At 42.4% G+C, this 20,829-nt stretch overlaps 1 protein-coding gene and 1 long non-coding RNA gene across 2 annotated transcripts in view; one reads left to right on the forward strand and one right to left on the reverse strand.

The window, feature by feature from the left end:
- The window catches only part of LOC308473933, a 277,759-nt gene that overhangs the window by 135,742 nt on the left and 121,188 nt on the right, over positions 1–20,829 (reverse strand). The window lies entirely within an intron of this gene.
- CENPW (centromere protein W) lies at positions 11,899–16,358 on the forward strand. Its single transcript, XM_080998708.1, has 3 exons — positions 11,899–12,108; positions 13,147–13,260; positions 15,716–16,358. Exons 1-3 carry the CDS (start codon positions 12,019–12,021, stop codon positions 15,740–15,742), a joined length of 231 nt encoding a protein of 76 aa, XP_080854834.1. The 5' UTR covers positions 11,899–12,018; the 3' UTR covers positions 15,743–16,358.

Raw genomic sequence — 20,829 nt, forward strand, 5'->3', positions numbered from 1 at the left:
CTAATGATCCTTCCACTTCTACCCCACTAACCAGGTCATCAACATTGGATAGGACCAGATCTAAAATGGCTGTTCCTCTTGTTGCTTCTCCCACTTTCTGGACAATGAAGTTGTCTGCAAGGCCAGTGAGGAATCTGTTTGACCTTATGCTCTTGGCTGAGTTTGACATCCAACAAATATCCGGGTAATTGAAGTCCCCCATCACTACTATCTCCCTTCCTTTTGCATGCTTGGCCATCTGTTCCAGGAAGGCATCATCTATGTCCTCCGTTTGGCTTGGGGATCTATAGTAAACTCCCACAATGAGGTCACTGTTATTCTTCTCTCCCTTAATTTTGACCCAAATGCTCTCACTTTGGCTTTGAGGTTCTAAATCTTGGATCTCTTCACAGGTATACACATCCCTGACATATAACGCCACTCCTCCTCCTTTCTTGTCTGGTCTGTTTCTCTGAAATAGATTGTATCCCCCCATTATTACATTCCAATCGTGGGACTTATCCCACCAGGTTTCAGTGATGCCTATTATGTCATATTTAGTTTGCTGTACCAAGAGCTCAAGCTCATCTTGTTTATTTCCCATGCTTTGTGCATTAGTGTACAGACATTGAAGTCCATTAATCATTCCCCCGTGTCTCTTATTTAAGGATTTTTTCCTCCTACCACTAGGTCTGCATGCTGTTTGCTCCATTTGGTCTATGACATTTGGATGATCATCTTCATCAATTGACAGACTCCTACCTTCAGGAGCACTGTCTCCCTCCCCCACGTTAGTCAGTTTAAAGCCCTCCTGATGAGGTTTCTGAGATTTTTGGCAAAAACATTTCTCCCAACCATTGTGAGGTGCAGCCCATCGCTTGCCAGAAGTCCATCTTCAAGAAACTGCAGTCTGTGATCTAAGAATCCAAACCGTTCCTGTTTACACCATTTGCGAAGCCAGCTGTTCACTTCCACTATTTTTCCCTCTCTCCCTGGGCCACGTCGTTCAACTGGGAGGACAGATGAGATGACAATTTGTGCATTTAATTGCTTCAATTTCCTGCCCAGAGCCTCGTAGTCTCTTTTGATCTTCTGGAGGCTATTGCTTGCAGTGTCATTGGTTCCCACATGAACCAAGAGGAAGGGGTATTTGTCAGTGGGTTTTATGATTCCTTGCAGTCGTTCAGTTACATCTTGGATCTTAGCCCCGGGGAGACAGCACACTTCCCGAGACATCTTGTCAGGCCCACAGATCACTGCTTCTGTTCCCCTCAGTAGGGAATCCGCTATCACCACTACACGCCTCCTCTTAGGTTTGGTCGGGGTTCTTCCGTGAGCTGTCCGTTCCAAGGTCGCCTGCAGATTCCCTGAGGACTGACTTTGCTGCTCGTCTTCATATACCTGATCGACTGTAATGAGGGAGAGATCCTCAAATGGAGTCTGCTCTTCGTCTTCCATGCTAGGGGAGAGGACCTCAAAGCGACTGTGTATTTCTAAACAATCAGAGCGAACCCTGGGCCTCCTACTTCTTTGAGTCACGTTTCTCCATATATCTGGCTCCTGTGTTGGTGAACTAGCCTCCTTCTCAGGGGAGTCCCCTGTCTCCTCCTTGGTGGAGACGGTGTGCTCTGTTGCTTCCAAGAAGAGCTCCAGCTCTCTAATTCTTTGGAGCATAGCTACACGTTCCTCCAGTTGCTGGACTTTGTCTTCTAAGAGGCCAATCAACATGCAATTGCTGCAGGTAAAGCTGCCTGCAACCTTTGGCAAGATGGCAAACATTGCGCAGGAACCGCAGGCGACTGCAGCTGCTCCCTCCCCCTCTATCTTGAGAACGTGTCGTTGGGGGTGGCTACAGCGGTCCTCCATCATAAAAAGCGTGAAGACAGGACAAATAACTCCCCCCCCCAAAAAACCTAGGTCTCCCCCAACAAATGTTTGAGACTAGCTCCCCTAAATCTAAAAGATGGATCAAACTGCGCGCGCTGCTAGGCGCGCGCCGCTGCCCTGCAAGCTCTGATAAGCTCCTCCCACAGCTAATCACCTGCCTCAACAGAAACCCTGCCCCTTCTGACCTTTGCACAGGGAGAGCAGCCAATCAGCCACAAAGAAAACCCTTTTTTGCTCCTTCTTCAACTGCTGCCCTGCAAGCTCTGATAAGCTCCTCCCACAGCTAATCACCTGCCTCAACAGAAACCCTGCCCCCTCTGACCTTTGCACAGGTCATTGTGGTTTGTGATGAATGCTAGCCAGATTCAGCTCTTTTTGTAATAACTACTCAGCTTCTGATTAGCTCTTTGAATGCATACACAAATTCAAAGGCTGAAGTAAGCAAACTAAGTGTTATCCCTTGGCAAATGATCATGCAAACAGGTCCATGTATGACAACTTTCATAGTACTACACATAGCAAAAATCCTCTATCTGGACTATTTGGGCTTCATAAAAATTAAAAATTGATTGTAATAATTCAGGTCCTTTAGCTACATTGTAGATCAACCTTGTCTAGTATATAAATTCAAATAATTAAAATATGAAACATAAATGAAGTTCTGCAATGCTTGCACATTTGTTAATACAGACAGGCTACTCTTATCACTAGCCCAAGCTTTTGGTCAATTTTCTGATCATTATCAGTTTCTCATAAATTGTAAGAAGTAAATAAGAATCCTATGAGATACAATGTAGCCAGTGCTAACATCTGCTCTGATCCAGAACTGCAGAGTTGGAAGGAACCCTGAGGGACATCTAGTCCAACCCCCTGCAATGGATGAATCTCAACTAAAGCATCCATGACAGATGACCATACAACCTCTGCTTAAAAATCTCTAGTGGAGAGTCCACTTCCTTCTGAGGGAGACCATGTACGGTTGAACAGCTCTTACTATTAAAAAGTTCTTGGTTGGAATCTCCTTTCTTGTAACTTTAAGTCATTGGTTTGGGTTCTACCCTTCAGAGCAGGAGAAAACAAGGTTGCTCCATCTTCCATGTGAAAGCCCTTAAGATATTTGAAGATGACTATTATATCTCCTCTTTTCCAGGCTAAACATACTGAACTCCCTCAACCATTCCTCAAAGGCTTGGATCCAGACACTTGACCATCTTGATCACCCTCCTCTGCACAAGTTCCAGCTTGTCAACATCCTTATTCAATTGTGGAGCCCAGAACTGGACACAGGACTCCAGGTATGGTCTGACCAAGACAGAATAGAGCAGAACTATTACTTCTCTTTATGTTGATGCAGCCTAGGATACCATTAGCTCCCCCCCCCCCCCCCGCTGCATCACACTGTTGACTCATGTTCAGCTTGTGGCCTACTAAGTAGTACTTTCACATGTACTACTGGCAAGCCAGGTGTGCCCATCTTATTTCTGTGCTGCTGTGTAAGTGTAGGACCTTACATTTGTCCCTATGGAAATTCATTTGTTAGTTTGGGTGCCGTTCTCCAATCTGTTAAGGTAATATTGAATCCCAATTCCGTCTTCTGCAGCTTTTGCTATTGCTCCCAGTTTGGTGTCACCTGCAAAGTATCCTCTCAATATTTCATCCAAGTTGTTTATAAAGACATTGAACAACAATGGGCCCTGGACACAACCCTGTGGCACTCCACTTGTCACCTTTTTCTAGGATGATGAGGAACCTTTGGGTTCAGTCAGTCAACGTGCTACAATCCACCTAATAGTTGCCTTGTCCAGCCCACAAGAATATCATGGGAGACTTTGTCAAAAGCCTTAATGACATCAAGATACACTATGTCCGCAACGTTCCCCTGATCCACCAAGCTTGTAACTCTACCGAAAAAGAAATGAGATTTATCTGGTATGACTTGCTTTTGAGAAACCTATGCTGGGTCTTAGTAATCACAACATCCTTCTCACAGTGCTCACAGACCAACTGTTTAATTATCTGTTCTAGACAGTCCTGGTATTGATAACAAGCTCACGGGTAGGTAGTTACCTAGGTCTTCTTTCCCCCTCGCTTTTTGAAGACAGGGACATTTGCCTGCCTCCATTCTGTAGGGACCTCACCTGTTCTCCAATAATTCTCAAAGATTATAGACAGAGACTCGAGATTACATCCATAAGCTCCTTTCTTCCTTGCTGAGAGAACCACAATTTATGGTTTGCTTATTCCTTAGTGTTAGTGTAGTCTACACTTGACTGCCATAATATCAATTATTTAAAATTTTGCTACACCATTGCTGGCTTCTTGCTTCCTTTCATCGTGTTCATATATAAATAAAACATTGTGGTTCAGTGTCTTTCATGAAGCGTGGGATTTAAGTAATCAACAATTTCTTTTCTTCCAAGATTTTATCTGAAGCCTAACCAAGTATGTCATTTTGTTGGACTTTACATTGAGGGAGCCATAATCTATCATGAGAAGCATATGAAAGGATAAGAGCTAGTCACTTTGCAGGCAATCTTCCCATACAGATAGTTGTGTGGCTTGAATATATTAACTGAAAAGTATTATACTGTAGCCATGAATGTATTTGTATTTGAAATGTGTTAAATCCAAAATGAACATTATTTAAAATAACACATCCTCGCACAATTCTAAGATTAGACTGAGCGATGATCCAATTCTTTTTAACCTTTCCTCTACAACACATAAAACATTTTTTCCTCGAGACATCTGGATTTAGTCTAGCAGAGAGGTAGCCAATGTGGAACTTCTAGATTTTTGTGGGACTACAATTCCCATCACTGTTGGCTATTGCTAACTGGGGTTGATGGTAGTTGTAGTCCAAGAACATCTAGAGGGCACCATGTTGGCTAGTGCTTGTTTAGCAAGGAGCTCAAGACACCATGAGTAAATATTAGGGTTCTTACATGTTATCTTTTGAAGCATTCTTTTCTAAATGGCAATAACATGGAAGCATAGCTGAGTTTTATTTCAGGACCCCATTGTAACCAAAGGGGGACTTTCCCTATGTTTTTGCAGTCTCTCTCTCATTTAGAAGCAGTTGGTCTAATAAGCACGACTCTCTGAGCAACTTACAACACAGGGTTGATGTTACCGAAGGGTTAAGGAACGATTTTCATGACATATATGGACACATTACGTTTTGCTTATAACGTTAATAATGTGGTATTAAAATGTGACACCAGAGGGCACTGCAGAGCAACCAGGAACCGGCAATAGGGAAATTGCGTTGTTACGAAAAAAACAAGGTAAGGAACATTTTTTTATTTACCAGTATGCCCTGTGAGATCTATTATAGTTCTAATAACATTAAAAAGGTCAGTGTAGATCCAGCCACAGAGCAATGCTGGCTAGGCCCGGCTTCTGAGGGGATGTATCACATTCCTCTGGATAATCTTTTTATCTCACTAACCAACGCCACCCCCATCATTCAGCCTGGACACTGAGGTCCAGCTCCGAGGCAGTTCCCTCACTGTGAGAAGTGAGGTTACAGGGAACCAGGCAGAGGGCCTTCTCGGTAGTGGCGCCCGCCCTGTGGAATGCCCTCCCATCAGATGTCAAAGAAATAAACAACCATCTGACTTTTAGAAGACATCTGAAGGCAGCCCTGTATCGGGAAGTTTTTAATATTTGGTGTTTTACTGTGGCTTTATAATTCATTTGAAGCTGCCCAGAGCAGTGTATCAGCAACTGAGTGGCAGAATTCTCAGCAGCAGGGAGCATCTGAGCTCCAGATGGAATAATCCATCATCTGGATTCTAGAATGTAACCTGCTTTGGTAAAAAGGAACTACCACAACAGAATAGCAAGAAAGCAGGAAGTGCCATATCAATGTCTACTGGTTATAGGTGCTAGATAAGCATTTCAGTTTTCATTCATGGGCATCCTAATTTTGTGATTCGACACATGTAGAAAATGTCTTGTAAGTCTGGCAAACTGAAAATCACGCCTGCCAAACTCGTGCTGGCCCACAGTCTGAACATGTGTTGAACTATTCACAAAATGGTCATGTTTTACATCCACTTTTTGTTGAGTGCAAAAAGTCACTGTAAGAGTTGACAAAAAGGTTATGTGAAGTTACAGAGCAACTCTTGGGATAAGTTCGTTGGGAAGACTGGTGATATGCCATGACATTTGTGGTTCTGGGGCCATCACTACAGCATAAAAGAAGAACAGCTGAAGAGAAAGACAAGAACGATCAGCAGAGTGGAGAAGTCAAAAGCGAAGCAGAGGGAAAAGGTGAGGCAGACAAAGCAGCCTTCAGACAGCGAGGAAAAAGAAGCTCAACAACAGTGGCCAGCAAAAACAGACTGAGGAACTGTGAAGGTTACTGGTTTAACAATGGTAACAAACTATACTTTGATATGAGCTGTGGCTTAGGGCTAGGCTTATTTGTATTTGTTTCTCATACTTTAAGGAACTTACCCCAGATGTCCTCATTCACCCATTATATCTGAGGATATAATGTCGGTTCTGCATTTGCGAGATATCTACTATTCATCTACTTCTTGGAACTCCCTGCTCACTGATATTAGGCAGGCACCTTAGCGTATTGTTTTCAATGCCTGCAACAATAAAAAAGTCTACCCAGACATGTAACTTTAACATGTATTTGTCTAGCTGTTTTTTAAAAAACTGTTGACTATTTATATTTTGATAATTGTCATGTAAAATTTGCCTTTAAGGTTTGATTTTATTAGTATTTGTAATGAATATTTTATATTGTTTTATGTAAGCTGCTCATTTTGAATCTGGGACATTCTGAATGCAAAGCATGTGCTCTACCATTTTGCTACAGTCCCACTGTAATCTTCTGCTGATACTTACAGCAGTAATGAGGAACCTGTGTTCCCCCAGTTTTGTTGGGACTCCCACTCCCATCAGCCATGTCTGCATGGTCATTGGTCAGGAATGATGGCAGTTGTAGTCCAGCAATATTTGGAAGGTAACATCTTCTCACTTCTGCTCTACAGCTTTTCCCCCCTTAGTCACAAAAGGTTGCTATTGCTACACTCTCCAAGTTAGTTATAATTTAGATGTGTATTGCAGCACTTGAATATGGCACATAGCACTCATCATCACAGGGACACGTTTTGAAAAAGCTGCAATGTATATAGCCGATCTCTCAGTGAGTGGCCTTCATCCAACAGTTGTTAAATGGTTTTCGCTTCTTGCGGGTTCTACAAAAATAATCACTGTGCTTAGATTAATAAATTGCATCAGCTGTCTGGAATGTGGATTTTTAAAGATCTGAGCTGGTCTGCTTCAGCTTAGTGCTAACACAACTTTTCAGATGATTGTTCTGTACTAAGTTAGCATAGCCAGAGGCACACTGTGAGGGACACTTACGTGATAGCTGCTGCTACAACAGCATCATTAGGGACAAATAATTAGTAATAATACTTATTTAAGAGAATAGTGTTTCTTTAATATAATTTATTTTATCAGCAATTATATGTTGTTTTTAGCAAAACCAAAGTGCCTCTCCTACAAATCTAGCCATATAAACAGGAGCGTGTCACATGTCAGCCTTCAGTTTATTTAATTTTTTTCATCCTGTTCTACACAAGGTCCACAGCTACACATAAATTATTCTTCATGCAAAACAAAAAATAAAAAATAAAAAAGGGAAAAGGAAAACTGGGCTATGCACCACTTAATTATGAAACTGGTATAATCAAACCTATCATCTGTATCTTCCTAGAACTGAATTTTGCTGGATTGTTCTGTACTGTTTGGGAGACATCTTTTCATCACTGAAAAACATCAAAGGGCCTTAAGGCTTTGGGGTTATTGTTCAGGACAGACTTCCAAGATCTTTCATCAACTATTAAAACTGGATTAGCACCAACAACTCATTTTACACTTTACTTTATGGCCAATAGAAGCACCAAACATGTATTCACTGAGCATGAAACGTGGATATGCATTTCAGATTACCAAACATGTAACAATGTCTTCCAGATTGTCAGCAGTAATGTTCCCTGTAAAGATCCAAATGGGCTGGGCTTCACACATGTAAGAACTAAAATATAGGCAATGTGGTGTCCATAGGCCATAACCCCCCCCCCCCAAAGAGAGACATGTTAAATGCCTTTTATGGCAAGAAATTTAGAAAAAGTAAGTAGAGCATATGGCAAGCCTACTCACGCTTTTCATGCAGGCAACTTGTTGGAGAAGTGCGTGACACAGTCTCTCTATTCTGATACTCAAGCGAGGGAGGAGGCTAGGACTGCACAGGCTGCTCTTGCCATCTCTTCCCCAAAGCTGCTCATGCAGCTCCATGGCAGACCAAGGGCAAACTATGGATAGCAAAAGCTCACCTGAGACAACTTAACATCTTCAGCCCAATCCAACCCCCTTCAGAGTGGTTGAACCCACTAATGACGCTTCTTCAATATGGGTCTTTGGGCATGAACACTGCAACTCTGGAGGGTTTGTTTTAGATAGTACAAAAATCAAACAGAATGATTAGGACCTTAGTTTGTAAAGTATGATCTTGGAACTTCTATTTTCTCAAGACAGCATGAAAAGTTACAAGAGGGCGCCTCATTGCTCTCCCCTTAGAAAATTACTTGATCTTCTGTTTATTTGCTTTCCACAGGTTCATTTAATCTTAAGTGCTATCAAATGTTTATTTCTTTGTGGTTTTGTAAAACAACAAGAAGATAATCTTTAAGAAGAGGAATATAAACCTTTCAAGTACCAAGCTGTTAGATCAAAGCAAAGCTTCTGGCAAGAGCTTGTTTGCATGTTAATTAACACGAACAACTTCAGCTTTGCAAGAATCTAGCAACATAACTGTGTGGCAAATGTGTGTTTTACTGCATTGCTTCAGGAGCAAATTTAAAGCCAGCAGATGCTTTATACAGCCTGAGTGATTCTGCTTAGAAGAAAGTATATTTTAATAGACAGGTGAGACATCTTTTAGTTTTTTTAGTTTTTTAAAAAAACACTCTCATGGATTGGCTACCAAAGCTGACACCCCCTTAAGAACCCACATAGTGTAGATTTTAAAACAATGTGGCCAAGATTTGGTCTAATGACTTCCATGGTTCCAAAGAACATTCCTGCATTGATAAGGCAACAACACAAACAATATATGGGGAAGATACAAGACCACAAGAACCTCCACCAACAACAGCCCACAGGACTATGTAATAATATACTTTTCCACAGCAGCACCAAGCTCTGGTGTGCCGATAGGCATCCATTAGCAAAATTGCTTCCCCCAATGGATGAAGAAATATGCAGAGAGAGGCAGCACTGTTCCCCCTAGAATTTTAAAAAAGATTCCAGTAAAATCAGTGCAATAACAATCAGGCCCTACTGCTCTGAAACTCCCAGACAAAAATCTGCTGCTGGGATTTGTCTGTGGTTCTTCCACAGGCCTGCTGTAAGCCAGCAAGCAAGAGCCCCTGGCCAAGCTCCCAGGCACTGGGGAAGCTGCCAGCAGAGCTGCTAGCAACAAAAAAACCAAGAAACTGCTAGCTAATTTGCACAGAACAGCCCTCACAAAAGAGATAAACCCAGCAACCTTCAGTTCACCAGCAGCTTCTATAGTTGTATCCTAAGATCATCTTAAGCCAGAGGTTTTTGTCTCCATGGCTCCCTTGACTACATTCTTTCTGTGGCACCCTTTTGGGGCTCAGGAGCCCAGTTATGTCACCCATTGCCTGCAGAGCTATCAGCCTCTCACCCTTTTTCGAACTCTCTTGTGGAATGTTCCCTCAGCCTCCTTTCCCCTCTCCTTGGGAGTCCTGCAGGCAGCCACTGTTCCTCCTGCCCCAGAGAGAGGTGCCTCTTCACACTGCCCACAGGGGCCTGGGGCTTGTCTGTCCATTCACAACAGCAAGGGCTGGGCTCCCTTTCCTGCTTGCTTGCTTGCTTACTTCAAGGCCACCTCAGTTCCTGGCAACCAGCACCCCCTAGCCAGCCCCAGAGGCACCATTCGCCTGGGGAGCTTGTAGCCAGGGCTGCTGCAACAAAGAGCTGGGCAAGCCTTTGGGAGGTGGAGACACGAGAAGGCATCAGAGGAGGGAGTGAAGAAAAGAGGGACAGAGACCAGTGTTGCCCGCGACACACCTGACCATCATTCAAGGCACCCCAGGGTGCCATGGCACACTGGTTAAAAACCACTCGCTTAAGCCATGGATTATTATGTGGTTCTGGTGGCAAGACATATTTACTTGTTTCAGTATTTATTCCAGACGCCATATCCTTTGATTTTAGGCTGCAATCTTACAATGTGACTTCTGAGCAGATATGTATAGGATTGTACTGATGCAAACCTATCAATACAGTGGTACCTCGGGTTACATACACTTCAGGTTACATACGCTTCAGGTTACAGACTCCGCTATCCCAGAAATAGTACTTCGGGTTAAGAACTTTGCTTCAGGATGAGAACAGAAATTGCGCAGCGGTAGCACGGTGGCAGCAGGAGGCCCCATTAGCTAAAGTGGTATCTCAGGTTAAGAACAGTTTCAGGTTAAGAACAGACTTCCAGAACAAATTAAGTTCTTAACCCGAGATACCACTGTACATGTTTTTGCCGCCTTCAAAAAAGCACATTATAATATTGTTTGTCACCTTGTGAGGGTGCAGCTCTAAAAAGTGGCTTAAAAATATATATTTTTTAAATTAATTTTGTGTTTGTTGCATATTGGTCAATAAAACCCTATGCATGCCTATCAAAAGTAAAAGTTACTTGCAGGTAAGTATGTATAGGAGTGATGGGGAACCTGTGGCCTTACAGATAGAATAACAGAACTGTAGAGTTGGAAAGGGTCCCTGAGTCATCTAGTCCAACCCCCTGCAATGCAGGAATCCTGCCCACAGCCGTCCCTGGGTAGGCTCAAACCACCAGCCTTTTGATTAACAGCCAGATGCACTGACCCATTGCACCACCTTAAGACAGGGAAAGACATGCTGTGGATGTGGAAGAGCACAATTCACATGCAAAAGGTCTCAGGTTCTGTTCTTCGATGTAGCTTTGGGAGAGGACCATGCCTAAAACCTGAGGCAGCTGCTGTCAGTCAGTGAAGATAGTATTGTGCTAGGTGGAGTAATAATCCAGCTCTATATGAGGCAGTTCTCTGTTACTGGACTCCCAACTCTGATCAGACGTGACCATTGGCTGCGACCACCAACATCTGGAAGGTTTGCAGACTTACCATCCCCAAGTTACAGGATTCCCGCCTAGCGGAAGCACCCATATTAAGAGCTGTAAAGCATCAAGTGTAATCCTGATGACAAGGCAGCAGGGCCAGATTTAGGTTTGATAAGGCCCTAAGCTACTGAAGGTAATGGGGCCCTTTATATGTCCAGCTGTCCTTTGTCAACAACAAATTGTTGCTGTTTTTGTGTTGAGTATATGCTATATGGTCATTTATGGACCTAATAGGTATCTAAAGCCATTTTATTTGTTTTTTATCTTATATTTTGGAAATGTACATCCAGGTTTTTTTTTCTTTAAATTTTTTTGGGGCCCCCAAGAGTGTGGGGCCCTAAGCTATAGCTTGTTTGGCTTATACGTAAATCTGACACTGATCAAGAGCACTTTGCATTTATATCTCAGCTTTTTCTTCAAGGTGGTGTGCGCAGTTCTTCCCGCCCGCGCACCCGGTGCTCATATAATCCGCCCAACTACCACCCTGTGAGGTAGGTGAGTCAAGTCCACAAGCAAGCGGAGAAAAAGTGCCCCGTGCGAGGGGTTCCCTTAAATCTATTACGGCATATATCTGTCCACAGACAAATATATGCCGTCTCCAAAGGGCAGGCCACGTCACCAATCCCTTACACGAATCTTCTAACAGCGTTGCGCGGGGAGGGGGGGAGCAGGGGGCGTGGTCTCGGGACGCCGACCCTCTAAGCGAGAGGGGACTCTGCTCGGGCTGCATCCGCCGTGCGCGACGGAGGCGCTTCCTCTCGTGAGGGGAGCGAGAAGAAGGGAGGCGGGGCCGTGCAGGCGGATTGGCTCGGCGGCGGCCGTGACGTCACCCTGCGCGCGGCGGCAGATTCGAAACTCCTCGGGCACAGGCGCGGCTGGAGCAGGAAGGCCGCTCTGCTTGAGAGAAAAGAGAGGGAGCCGCCGCCGCCGCCGCCGCCGGGATGAAGAACACCGTTCCGCGGAGCACCGTGAAGAAGCTGCTGAGCAAGCACAAGCCGCACTTGCGCATGCGCGCCAACACCGACCTGCTGGTGAGGGGGGACGGGGAGCGAAGGCGGTGTGTGGGGAAGGGGAGGCCGCAAGAAGCCCAGTGGCCTGTCTCCAACGGAGGTCGGTCGGATACTCCCAGGAAAGCCTCCACAGGCGCTTGCCCAAACCTCTTGCCCGCCTTCTCCACCCCCACGCCGCTCACTAGCTTGCTTATACCTGAAGGGTCCTTAGCGCCTCGCCGGTCGCTCTCCAGGATCAGGGCCCCTGACAGGCGCCCCGTGAAAGGAAGCGGGTGTGTCTAGGGGACTCCGGTTATCCGCAGCTGGTGTTGCGGATTTCGTGTCGGGTGCTCCCACCCATCGCCGTATGTGATGGCGCGTTCGCTAGTGCTGTGACGTGCCATAGGAGATAGAGTCATAAAATTGTAAGAGTTGGAAGGGACGCCAAGGGTCATCTAGTCCAACCCCCCGTGGCTCAGGAAGGGGTGTTTAGGGTGCCACCCAAGCTGTTTGGCCAAGGTTTTAGAACTCACGCCCATGAATTGTACAGTACAGTGGTACATTGGGTTACGTATGCTTCAGGTTACATACGCTTCAGGTTACAGACTCCGCTAACCCAGAAATAGTACCTCGGGTTAAGAACTTTGCTTCAGGATGAGAACAGAAATTACATGGTTGTGGCGCAGCGGCGGCAGTGGGAGGCCCCATTAGCTAAAGTGGTGCTTCAGGTTAAGCACAGTTTCAGGTTAAGAACAGACCTCCGGAACGAATTAAGTTCTTAACCCGAAGTACCACTGTGGTAGTATTATCTACCTTTCTTCGTTGTTTCCTCCACTCCCCTGTTTGCAGCAACCAGCCGACACCAGTTTTTCAAAAGTTGTGTGAAACAGCCATCACGTTTTCAGTGTGAGTATGCTATGAGGAGATATGTGGATGTTGACAGCACAGAAGTCAAGTAATATATTTGCATCCTTAGTGTAAGATTTAAGGAACATTAGTTTGTGTGGAGTGCTTCATTAATCAACAGGTAGTGGCTTTTAAGCATTTCTTTGGAAATAACACTGCACTCTTCTTTTAAAGGTACATTTGAATGTCTTACTGTTTCTCCATCGACTAGCTGTAGAAACCAGGACCAATGCTATTGCAGAAAAGAGCAAAACTATTAAATCTCGACATGTTCGCTCTTCAGCAAAGGTAATTGCAGTTTAACAACTGAAATTCTTTATTGAATCTAAGTATTTAAACACTGTAAACACCTCACACATTAATACTAAATATCAATACTGATTTAATCAAATGGAAAGCAGAGCAATATGTTTGGTACCAGCTTGGCTGCATTAGCTGCCAGAAGGAGGCTTACAAGGCGTCATCCAACTGTCTTAGGGACTCCACTCTGGATTTGTGTAGGGTTTACTCCTTAGCCTTTTCTTCTCCTTAAGATATTCCACAAGGCAAGGGAGGTTTAGGTTCAGAGTTTTCCTTCTCATAGATGGGCTACCTTCCCAGGTTGACAAGCCCCACCTGTCCCTCGCTTCCTTCTACAAAACGTGCAGAAACTGCCTTCCTGACCATTGGAACCATGAGTAATCTTGTCTGCTCAATCTACCAGAGTCTGTCTTCTCATGCAGGGGAATTCCCTCACTTACTGAGGGTTTGAGACCCATCGGCTACCCTCATCTGGTTCAACTGGCCATTTGAAGCTGTTCCTGGGGTGTGGCTGCTGTCGCATGCTGACAGCTTCTAGGAGTCACAGTTGAGAGCTGAGTGCAGGGTGGGGACCAAAGATGGACAAAGTACCCCAGAAGGAGCATACATATTATTATTACGCATAACTTTAAATATTCACATCATAAACTTTTATTATTAGAGAGGAGAGATAGTTATGAGTTTCTCTAGAGGAGCTGAGGCTGTCATTATACATTGGACTGTACTGACTATTTTTTAAGTTAACACATATTCTTTTCTCAAAGTTGTACATAAAAGTACAAAGTGCCTTATTATATAGTGAAGGGAGGGGGGGATTTCTTTTAAGAGCCAGACAGATTTTCAAGGAGTCTGCTAAGGGGGAGTAAGCATACTAGTAAAAGAGGGGATCTTTATTGGTATACTGTATTTTTCAACAGTTTTTCTCTCCATTCCCAAGACGTTTTGCTTAATTTCTACCCAGACAGCCTTGAAATACCTTCTGGTTTGGAAGCCCTTGCCCACAGTCTTTTAAGATCTGGTTGGCTGGTTGTAATCAGTCACTAGTTGGAGGAAAGGACTCTGCATGCATAAGCTGGAGTGTACGCAGACCAACCTGATAACCAGCTATAGTGGTGCTCCAGTGTCAAGCTACCTTGGATGTTGTCATGATGTAGCTTTCTCTATTGCACAGCACAAGTTGGTGCTGAGTGAAGGTTATGTGACAACCCTATCTCTGATAAATTGGAGATAAGAATACTGCTAATGGGATATATGGCTAGGCTGGAAAGGAAGGAGATGCTAAAGAAGCAAGAGTAGGCAGCAGCCGCCAGGCTCTGTCCTTTGCAGTGGCAGTGCCTGGAGCATTAGAAGGGTGCAGGTTCCTGCAAATTGAGTTACTTTGCAAGGACATAGGCATGAGGCAGCTAGCAGCACAGACTGAAGGCTTTCTCTGCTTCAGACTTAGGTTTCACTCTCCAGGCTAATTTTTAAATTGTTAGCAGTACTAGATAGCTTCTAGTGAGGACTACCAGCTGCACATCTCCGGAAAGGTAAAAATGTCTACAGCCTTAGGACTGTGGGAGGAGTTCCTGACAAAAAGCTGCTACTTGCATGATCTCTGAAGCTGCTATTTGTATTTCAAGAAAAACCTCCTGAAAGGGTGTGACACAATGCTATTTTACCTGCTGAAAGATTTCCAGTGACCGCCTGAGCAGGAGAGCAAAAGCTCTGTCCACTGACCTTCTGAATAAGTCACTTTGCTCTTGTCATAGGAGAAGGGTTAGCCTGAGCATGTCTTGGGAGGCTTATATATATTATTATTGCTGTTTGTCTTTTTCAGAGAGCTTGTTTTATAAAGTTGAAGTTTTCAGAATCTATTGGGCAGTTGTGCAACATATAATTTTGATTGAATTGCTCCCAAGTCATTGAATAATACTGTGAAAAAGTCTTGAAAAACCCGCATCTATGTATGCATATGCAAAGTTATAGCCGTCCTATCTGAAATATGCACCATGTTAAGAAAAGGAACAAAGCAGAGAACACGGGCTGCCTCTGATTCTGACAGACAAAACTCTGGCTTACAGCAGCTGTAGTAAGATCATTTAATTTTTCTAGTTGTGTACCCACCCCTTCTTTTTTGTTTCGGGGCAGGGAAGATTTGCAGGCAGCGGAGAGGGGATCAACTTTGCTGATGGCAGATGAAAACTCACAAGGAGGCTCATTAAGTGCTCTTCCCCAAAAGGGAATTTTAGACAGGGTGTCATCATAGGGAAGCCCTATCAACCATTTAGTTTATTGATGCAAATCAGTTAAGTTGACTTTGTAGCAGTTTAGAAAAATGTGATATTCCTATTTTTTTTTAAAGCCCTTTGATCTAATGCATCTCATGTTAAGTATTGGTCTACCTTTATTTGAAATAACAGCTTTATATATCTGAAGGTACTGTATTTTGTTCCCCCCTCAGATTGTTTTAAAGAAGAGCCGAGGCTAAAGTCAAGAAGTATTCCTTCATCCCCTGATTGATTCTGCGTAATTACTGTTGTACATGTGCTGAGGTTAAAATATCTGAATTTTGTATTTCTGTTTTTCATATTCATATTTTTTCATATTTTTCAGTAGATAGCCAAAGCTGATGCCATTGTTATTTGCAGGAGCTTGCTACTTACTTTTTAATTAGGGCAATGTAATAAAACTGATGTGTGTAATTAATACAATAGACTAATGCAAGTTTTAACCTTGTAATGTGTTTACTTGTTTATGATGATTAAGCAAGATGCCTTCTATGAGACTATGGCAAATGTTAGAAGCCACTTTTAATTCTCTATATAAAGTTACTTCTAGAAAAACAAAATATTTCTCTTTCCTTCTCTGAATGAATATTTATCAACAGGGTTGCTGTAAATATGCATCTTTTCACTTGTTTATAAACCTTTTTGGTTTTTGAGATTATTTTAAGTAACATCGCAAATAAAATATTACGGTTAAGCAAATGTTTGATGTAGGGGATTCAACCTGGGAAGCAGAACATTTACAAAACAGTTTGTAAACAGAATATGAAAACAAATGTTTCAGAACGATTTATAGCAATAAAGCTCTGCATGACTTCCCTCACTTGTTCATTTCACATGCTTTTCACTGTATAACAGAGTAAAAGGAGAGGTGTTTTAGACATGGTAAATCCTGTTTGGGCCGGTTGCAGCAGCAGTTCCTAGGAAAGGACAGACACTGATATATTCTTTCTCTTCCTTTACTGAAATGGCTCCTGGTGTTGGAGATGGCTAAAGGAATGGAAAACCCTGAAGTGTTCCCCTCACCCTCCTGTATTCATTTTTGGAAGAAGTAGCAAGTCTGTCATCTCTCTTTTTTTTACAGGAAAGATAGAAAAAGTGTAACTGGAAGCCTTGGACCCTATGCCTGTATCTTTCCTTTCCACAGCTAACTGTACCCAAGAATACCAACCACAGGCTTCTGCTTTCGGTCTTGTCATTCATATTTGGAATGCGAGTCTAAACTACTAAGTATAAATCCTTCAAAGGGATAGAAAAATTGCAAAAATTTAAAACTCCCACTTATTACCAGCGTTTTGCAAAATAAAAGCCATTCACTTGCAAAACATGTGGGTTGTTTCATGTATGCTACTTAGAAATATGATTAAGTACATGGTTAAGTCCCTTTTAATTGAATAGGGAATATACGAAAGCATTTTTAATTTTTTTGCATTGCCTTAGTGAAAGCAGAGTTTTAAAATTATTCTTTTTGTGTATTAGTGCTTAGTGTTTCTGTTTGAGTGAAATAAACTGGGACATAGACATTGCATCTTTTGGAAATTTCTTGCCTCAGTGAATGTTCCTTTTGTAACCATAAGATGGGGATAGAGTTAAGTGTCCCATTTATTTTTCTTCATGTGCAGGCTTCTATTTTATTAAATATGTTCTTTTTCTAGAATTAGCATTTTGCATTATGCTACTGGCAGTCATGATGTGTCCCAAGTTTTTATTGCTGACAGATGTGGGGCAATTAAGGGTTTCATTTTAAAGTTGTTCACATAAAGGAAGGAAACTACTTTCGAGCTTTCATGTATCTTGTTAATGAAGTCTGAGTAGAGAGAAGCTAAATGTTCTGTGTTTTGACAGCATCCTGAAGACATTTCATTTTCTACACTAACAAGTGTCATCCAATCATCCAGAGTAATTAATCAACAATGGGTGATTAACACTTCAGAGGTTATGGTTGACATAAAATCTGAATGTATATTTTAATTAATGCTGTGTTTAATAAGGCACTGGTTTCTGTATCTGTTGGAGAATAATTTTAGTATTGCATCTATAACATTGCATGTGACGTTGAATGAAAATTAACCTCCCCCTCAATATTGGAGGGGAGAAACTAAATTGTTACGTTGCCTGGCCCTGTAAATTCTTGGTGTTCTAGAGGAAATGTGCTATTACTACACACTTTTATGTGTAGTAATTTTGCAATGAAGGTAGAAGGCAAATGTTTTAAATAGCTACTCAGCCATTGGGATGTAATAAATATCCCTTGGGAAAGCCAAATCCAGGCAAATACATTATTGGAGAACTGCTGGAGTAAAATTCTTAACATAACATTAAAAAGAGCCCTGCTTAATCCAACCAAAGGCCTATCTAGGCCAGCATCTTATTTCTTAGTGGCCAGCTAAATACCTTTGGGAAGCCCATGATCAGGACAATAAAGGCAATAGCCCTCTCTCAGGATTGTTTCCCAGAGACTGTTATTCAGAGTTATGCTGCCTCTGTTTTTGGAAGTATTATGCAGTAGTAGTTGTCCTCCATGAACTTGTCAAGACCTGTTTTAAAGCCAAGTGCATAGCCCTCAACATATCCATAGCTGTCAACTTTTCCCTTTTCTTGCGAGGAATCCCATTCGGAATAAGGGAATTCCCCTTTAAAAAATGGAAAAGTTTACATCTATGCATATCTTAGAGCGAATTCCATAGTTTCACCATGCTGCGTCAAGAAGTACTGCCTTATATCTTTTTAGAAGAAACCTAGTTGCTTGTATGGAGCTTTCATGTGAATTGTGCCTGTCTTCTTCATTTATCTGAGCTGCCTTTACTCAGCATCTTTTATATCTCAGTTTCTGAAGATATCCTATATCTTCATTTGCTGGATTTGCACCATGTTCACATTCCATGTGTCTTGGTATCTTGGTGGTATGTATGTAACACTTTGGTTTACGTACAAATGACTTTTGTATATTATTTCCAAAGGGTGTTTTTTTTAATGCTCATGTCAGAAAAAGGATCCTCTGCTGAGTGCTTCCTGTGCCAAAATAACCCTCACATTTTGTTGGTCATTCCTCAGGCAAATTAGGCCCCTTTAACGTTACTTTGGCAGTGTGAGAGATGCCTGGCTCTTTGTTGTGTCTTGAGGTTAATGTGAGAAAACCTTGACCATGTTGGAGGAGTCCAACCTGTGGGTCTTTTCAGTTTTAGTATTGCAAAAGCAGTACAGTAGGAAGGGTCTATATAATGAGAACTATCTAAGTGATACTTGACTGCACAATGATGCCGTGGATGCTGTCAAAACACAGGCGCTTTTCCATGTTCAGCATGCAGTGTTAAGTATGGTCACTAGGTGGTAAGAATCATTGACACTATTTCTAAAAGGAACTGCTCTTAAAAATGGTCCTACATGAGGATTTTACTAGTGTTACGATTTCTAGAACTTCAGCTCCTCATAGAAAGGGTCACATTTACAAACATGGGTTCCAGATAAAGCGGTTGAATAAATTAGCAGGAAGCTGGTATGTAACTTTTCTGCCAGTTGGTCAGGACAGTATATAAAAGTATAAACTAGCATGCCACAACAATGGTCTGTCTATGGTTACCCAAATTCCTAAGTATCTGTTCTTTTGGAAGAGCTGTTAACAGTTACAAAAGGAATTTCCAAATTCTTCCCACTACTTTCTTATAGAAATGGGAGATCAAGTGGCACTCGTGCTGCCAAATTACATGTGATGTTGGTCGCATAGCTCTGCCTTTAACTGCAGTGTGTATGTTTGTGTGTGATTACAAATAGCCAGTACTAGGCCCACAGACCAGGTTGGAACTCTTGCATGCTGTTACCAGGCTTCAATCCTTTACCCCACCCACTGTGAGCCTGATCTGCATTGCAAAATAAAGAGGTCATTCCCCCCCCCCCCCCATTGGACCTCTTTTTGCAAAAACACAGGTAACAGTTGCCCAGAACCTGATTGGAGGGGGCCCACAGCAGCAGACAGAGTTAAAGCCCCCACATCGCCATGCTGGCTTTTTGTTAGAGCCCCAGCTCTTAAGGATTGTGTCATGGGACTAATATGACATATATGTCTCCCCTTAAAACTACCATTTCTGTTAGCTTTTAATGAAAACAAAAGTATATCTAATAACAAGAAATCTTTAATTTCCTGGGAGCTCAAGAATATTGCAGCAATTGAGATTGTGATCAGCATATGTAGACTAACACTTTACTAAAATCCTCTTGAATATTGTATTTGAGGCACAATTTTATAAGAGACTATTTTGCATGTTCCTGTAAGTCAGGAAGCATATTGCTGCTGTTGTGTTGGATATTTGACCTTTCTTGACATGTTAGTAGTTAGTGTCAATTGCTTTGAACAAAATTCTAATCTTGGGATACATTTGTTATTTTGCTTTTGGCAAGACAGATAAGGGTGTTGTATGGACTTCAAATACTGGACCTGGAAAACCAAGGCAAGAGGTTATTTTTTCTTATCTGTGTTTTAAGCAGTGACTAGAACTGCTCAGAACACTTTTATGACCTTTTGCAATGTCAAAACATGAAACAGAGGGGAGGATATCCTATGGTTTATAGTGTTAAGGGAATTACCTCACCAGCTTGAAAGGTCAATAGCTAATGAACACCAGAGAAGAGTGAGCTATTGGAACCCTGCAGTCTACACAGGACATAAAGCAATGCATCATAGCTTTTGGATTTTTTTTTAAGTGCCCCTTTTATTAGCAAACCCTTCTCTGAGTGCTTTCGATAAGTTATTTTCCTTAAATTGTAGTTCATTTATTAGTTCCAAAAGAAATTAAAAGTTTGAAAATCAAACCTAGTTTTTAAGATAATAAAATTACCCCAAATGTATCCCTCCCATTCCCCTCCCTTCTTTTTTATTTTGAAGACAGTATGCCTTTTGGTAGGGGCCCTTTTGTTTCCTTCTCTATTTTAATTAGTTATTAATAATGTTGGAAGAGAATGAAAAGTCTGTACTTTATAGTGACTTCTGTTATGAGACACCAGAATAATAATCACTCTCAACATTGACATTAAGAGGCCTTTTTAGTCTTTTATTCTTAACATCTACAACTCAAGCAATATAATTTCTCATATTAGGAAGCAGCCATATAAATCAAGAGGCCAGAGGCTTTTGCTGAGCAGTACTTCTGATTTTGCATCTTAATTCTACGCTTGTGTCACAGATTAGGTTTACACTGAGAATCTTGCAGCTTCAATCCCCCAGAGATAGGCCTAGAGGCCAAATGCAGCCGTTCTGACAGTCCCATCTTTCCCATGGGCTTTTCCTTAGCCTCAC

This window comes from Podarcis pityusensis (genome assembly GCF_964106645.2).
Source record: "Podarcis pityusensis genome assembly, chromosome: 3".
NCBI lineage: Eukaryota > Metazoa > Chordata > Lepidosauria > Squamata > Lacertidae > Podarcis > Podarcis pityusensis.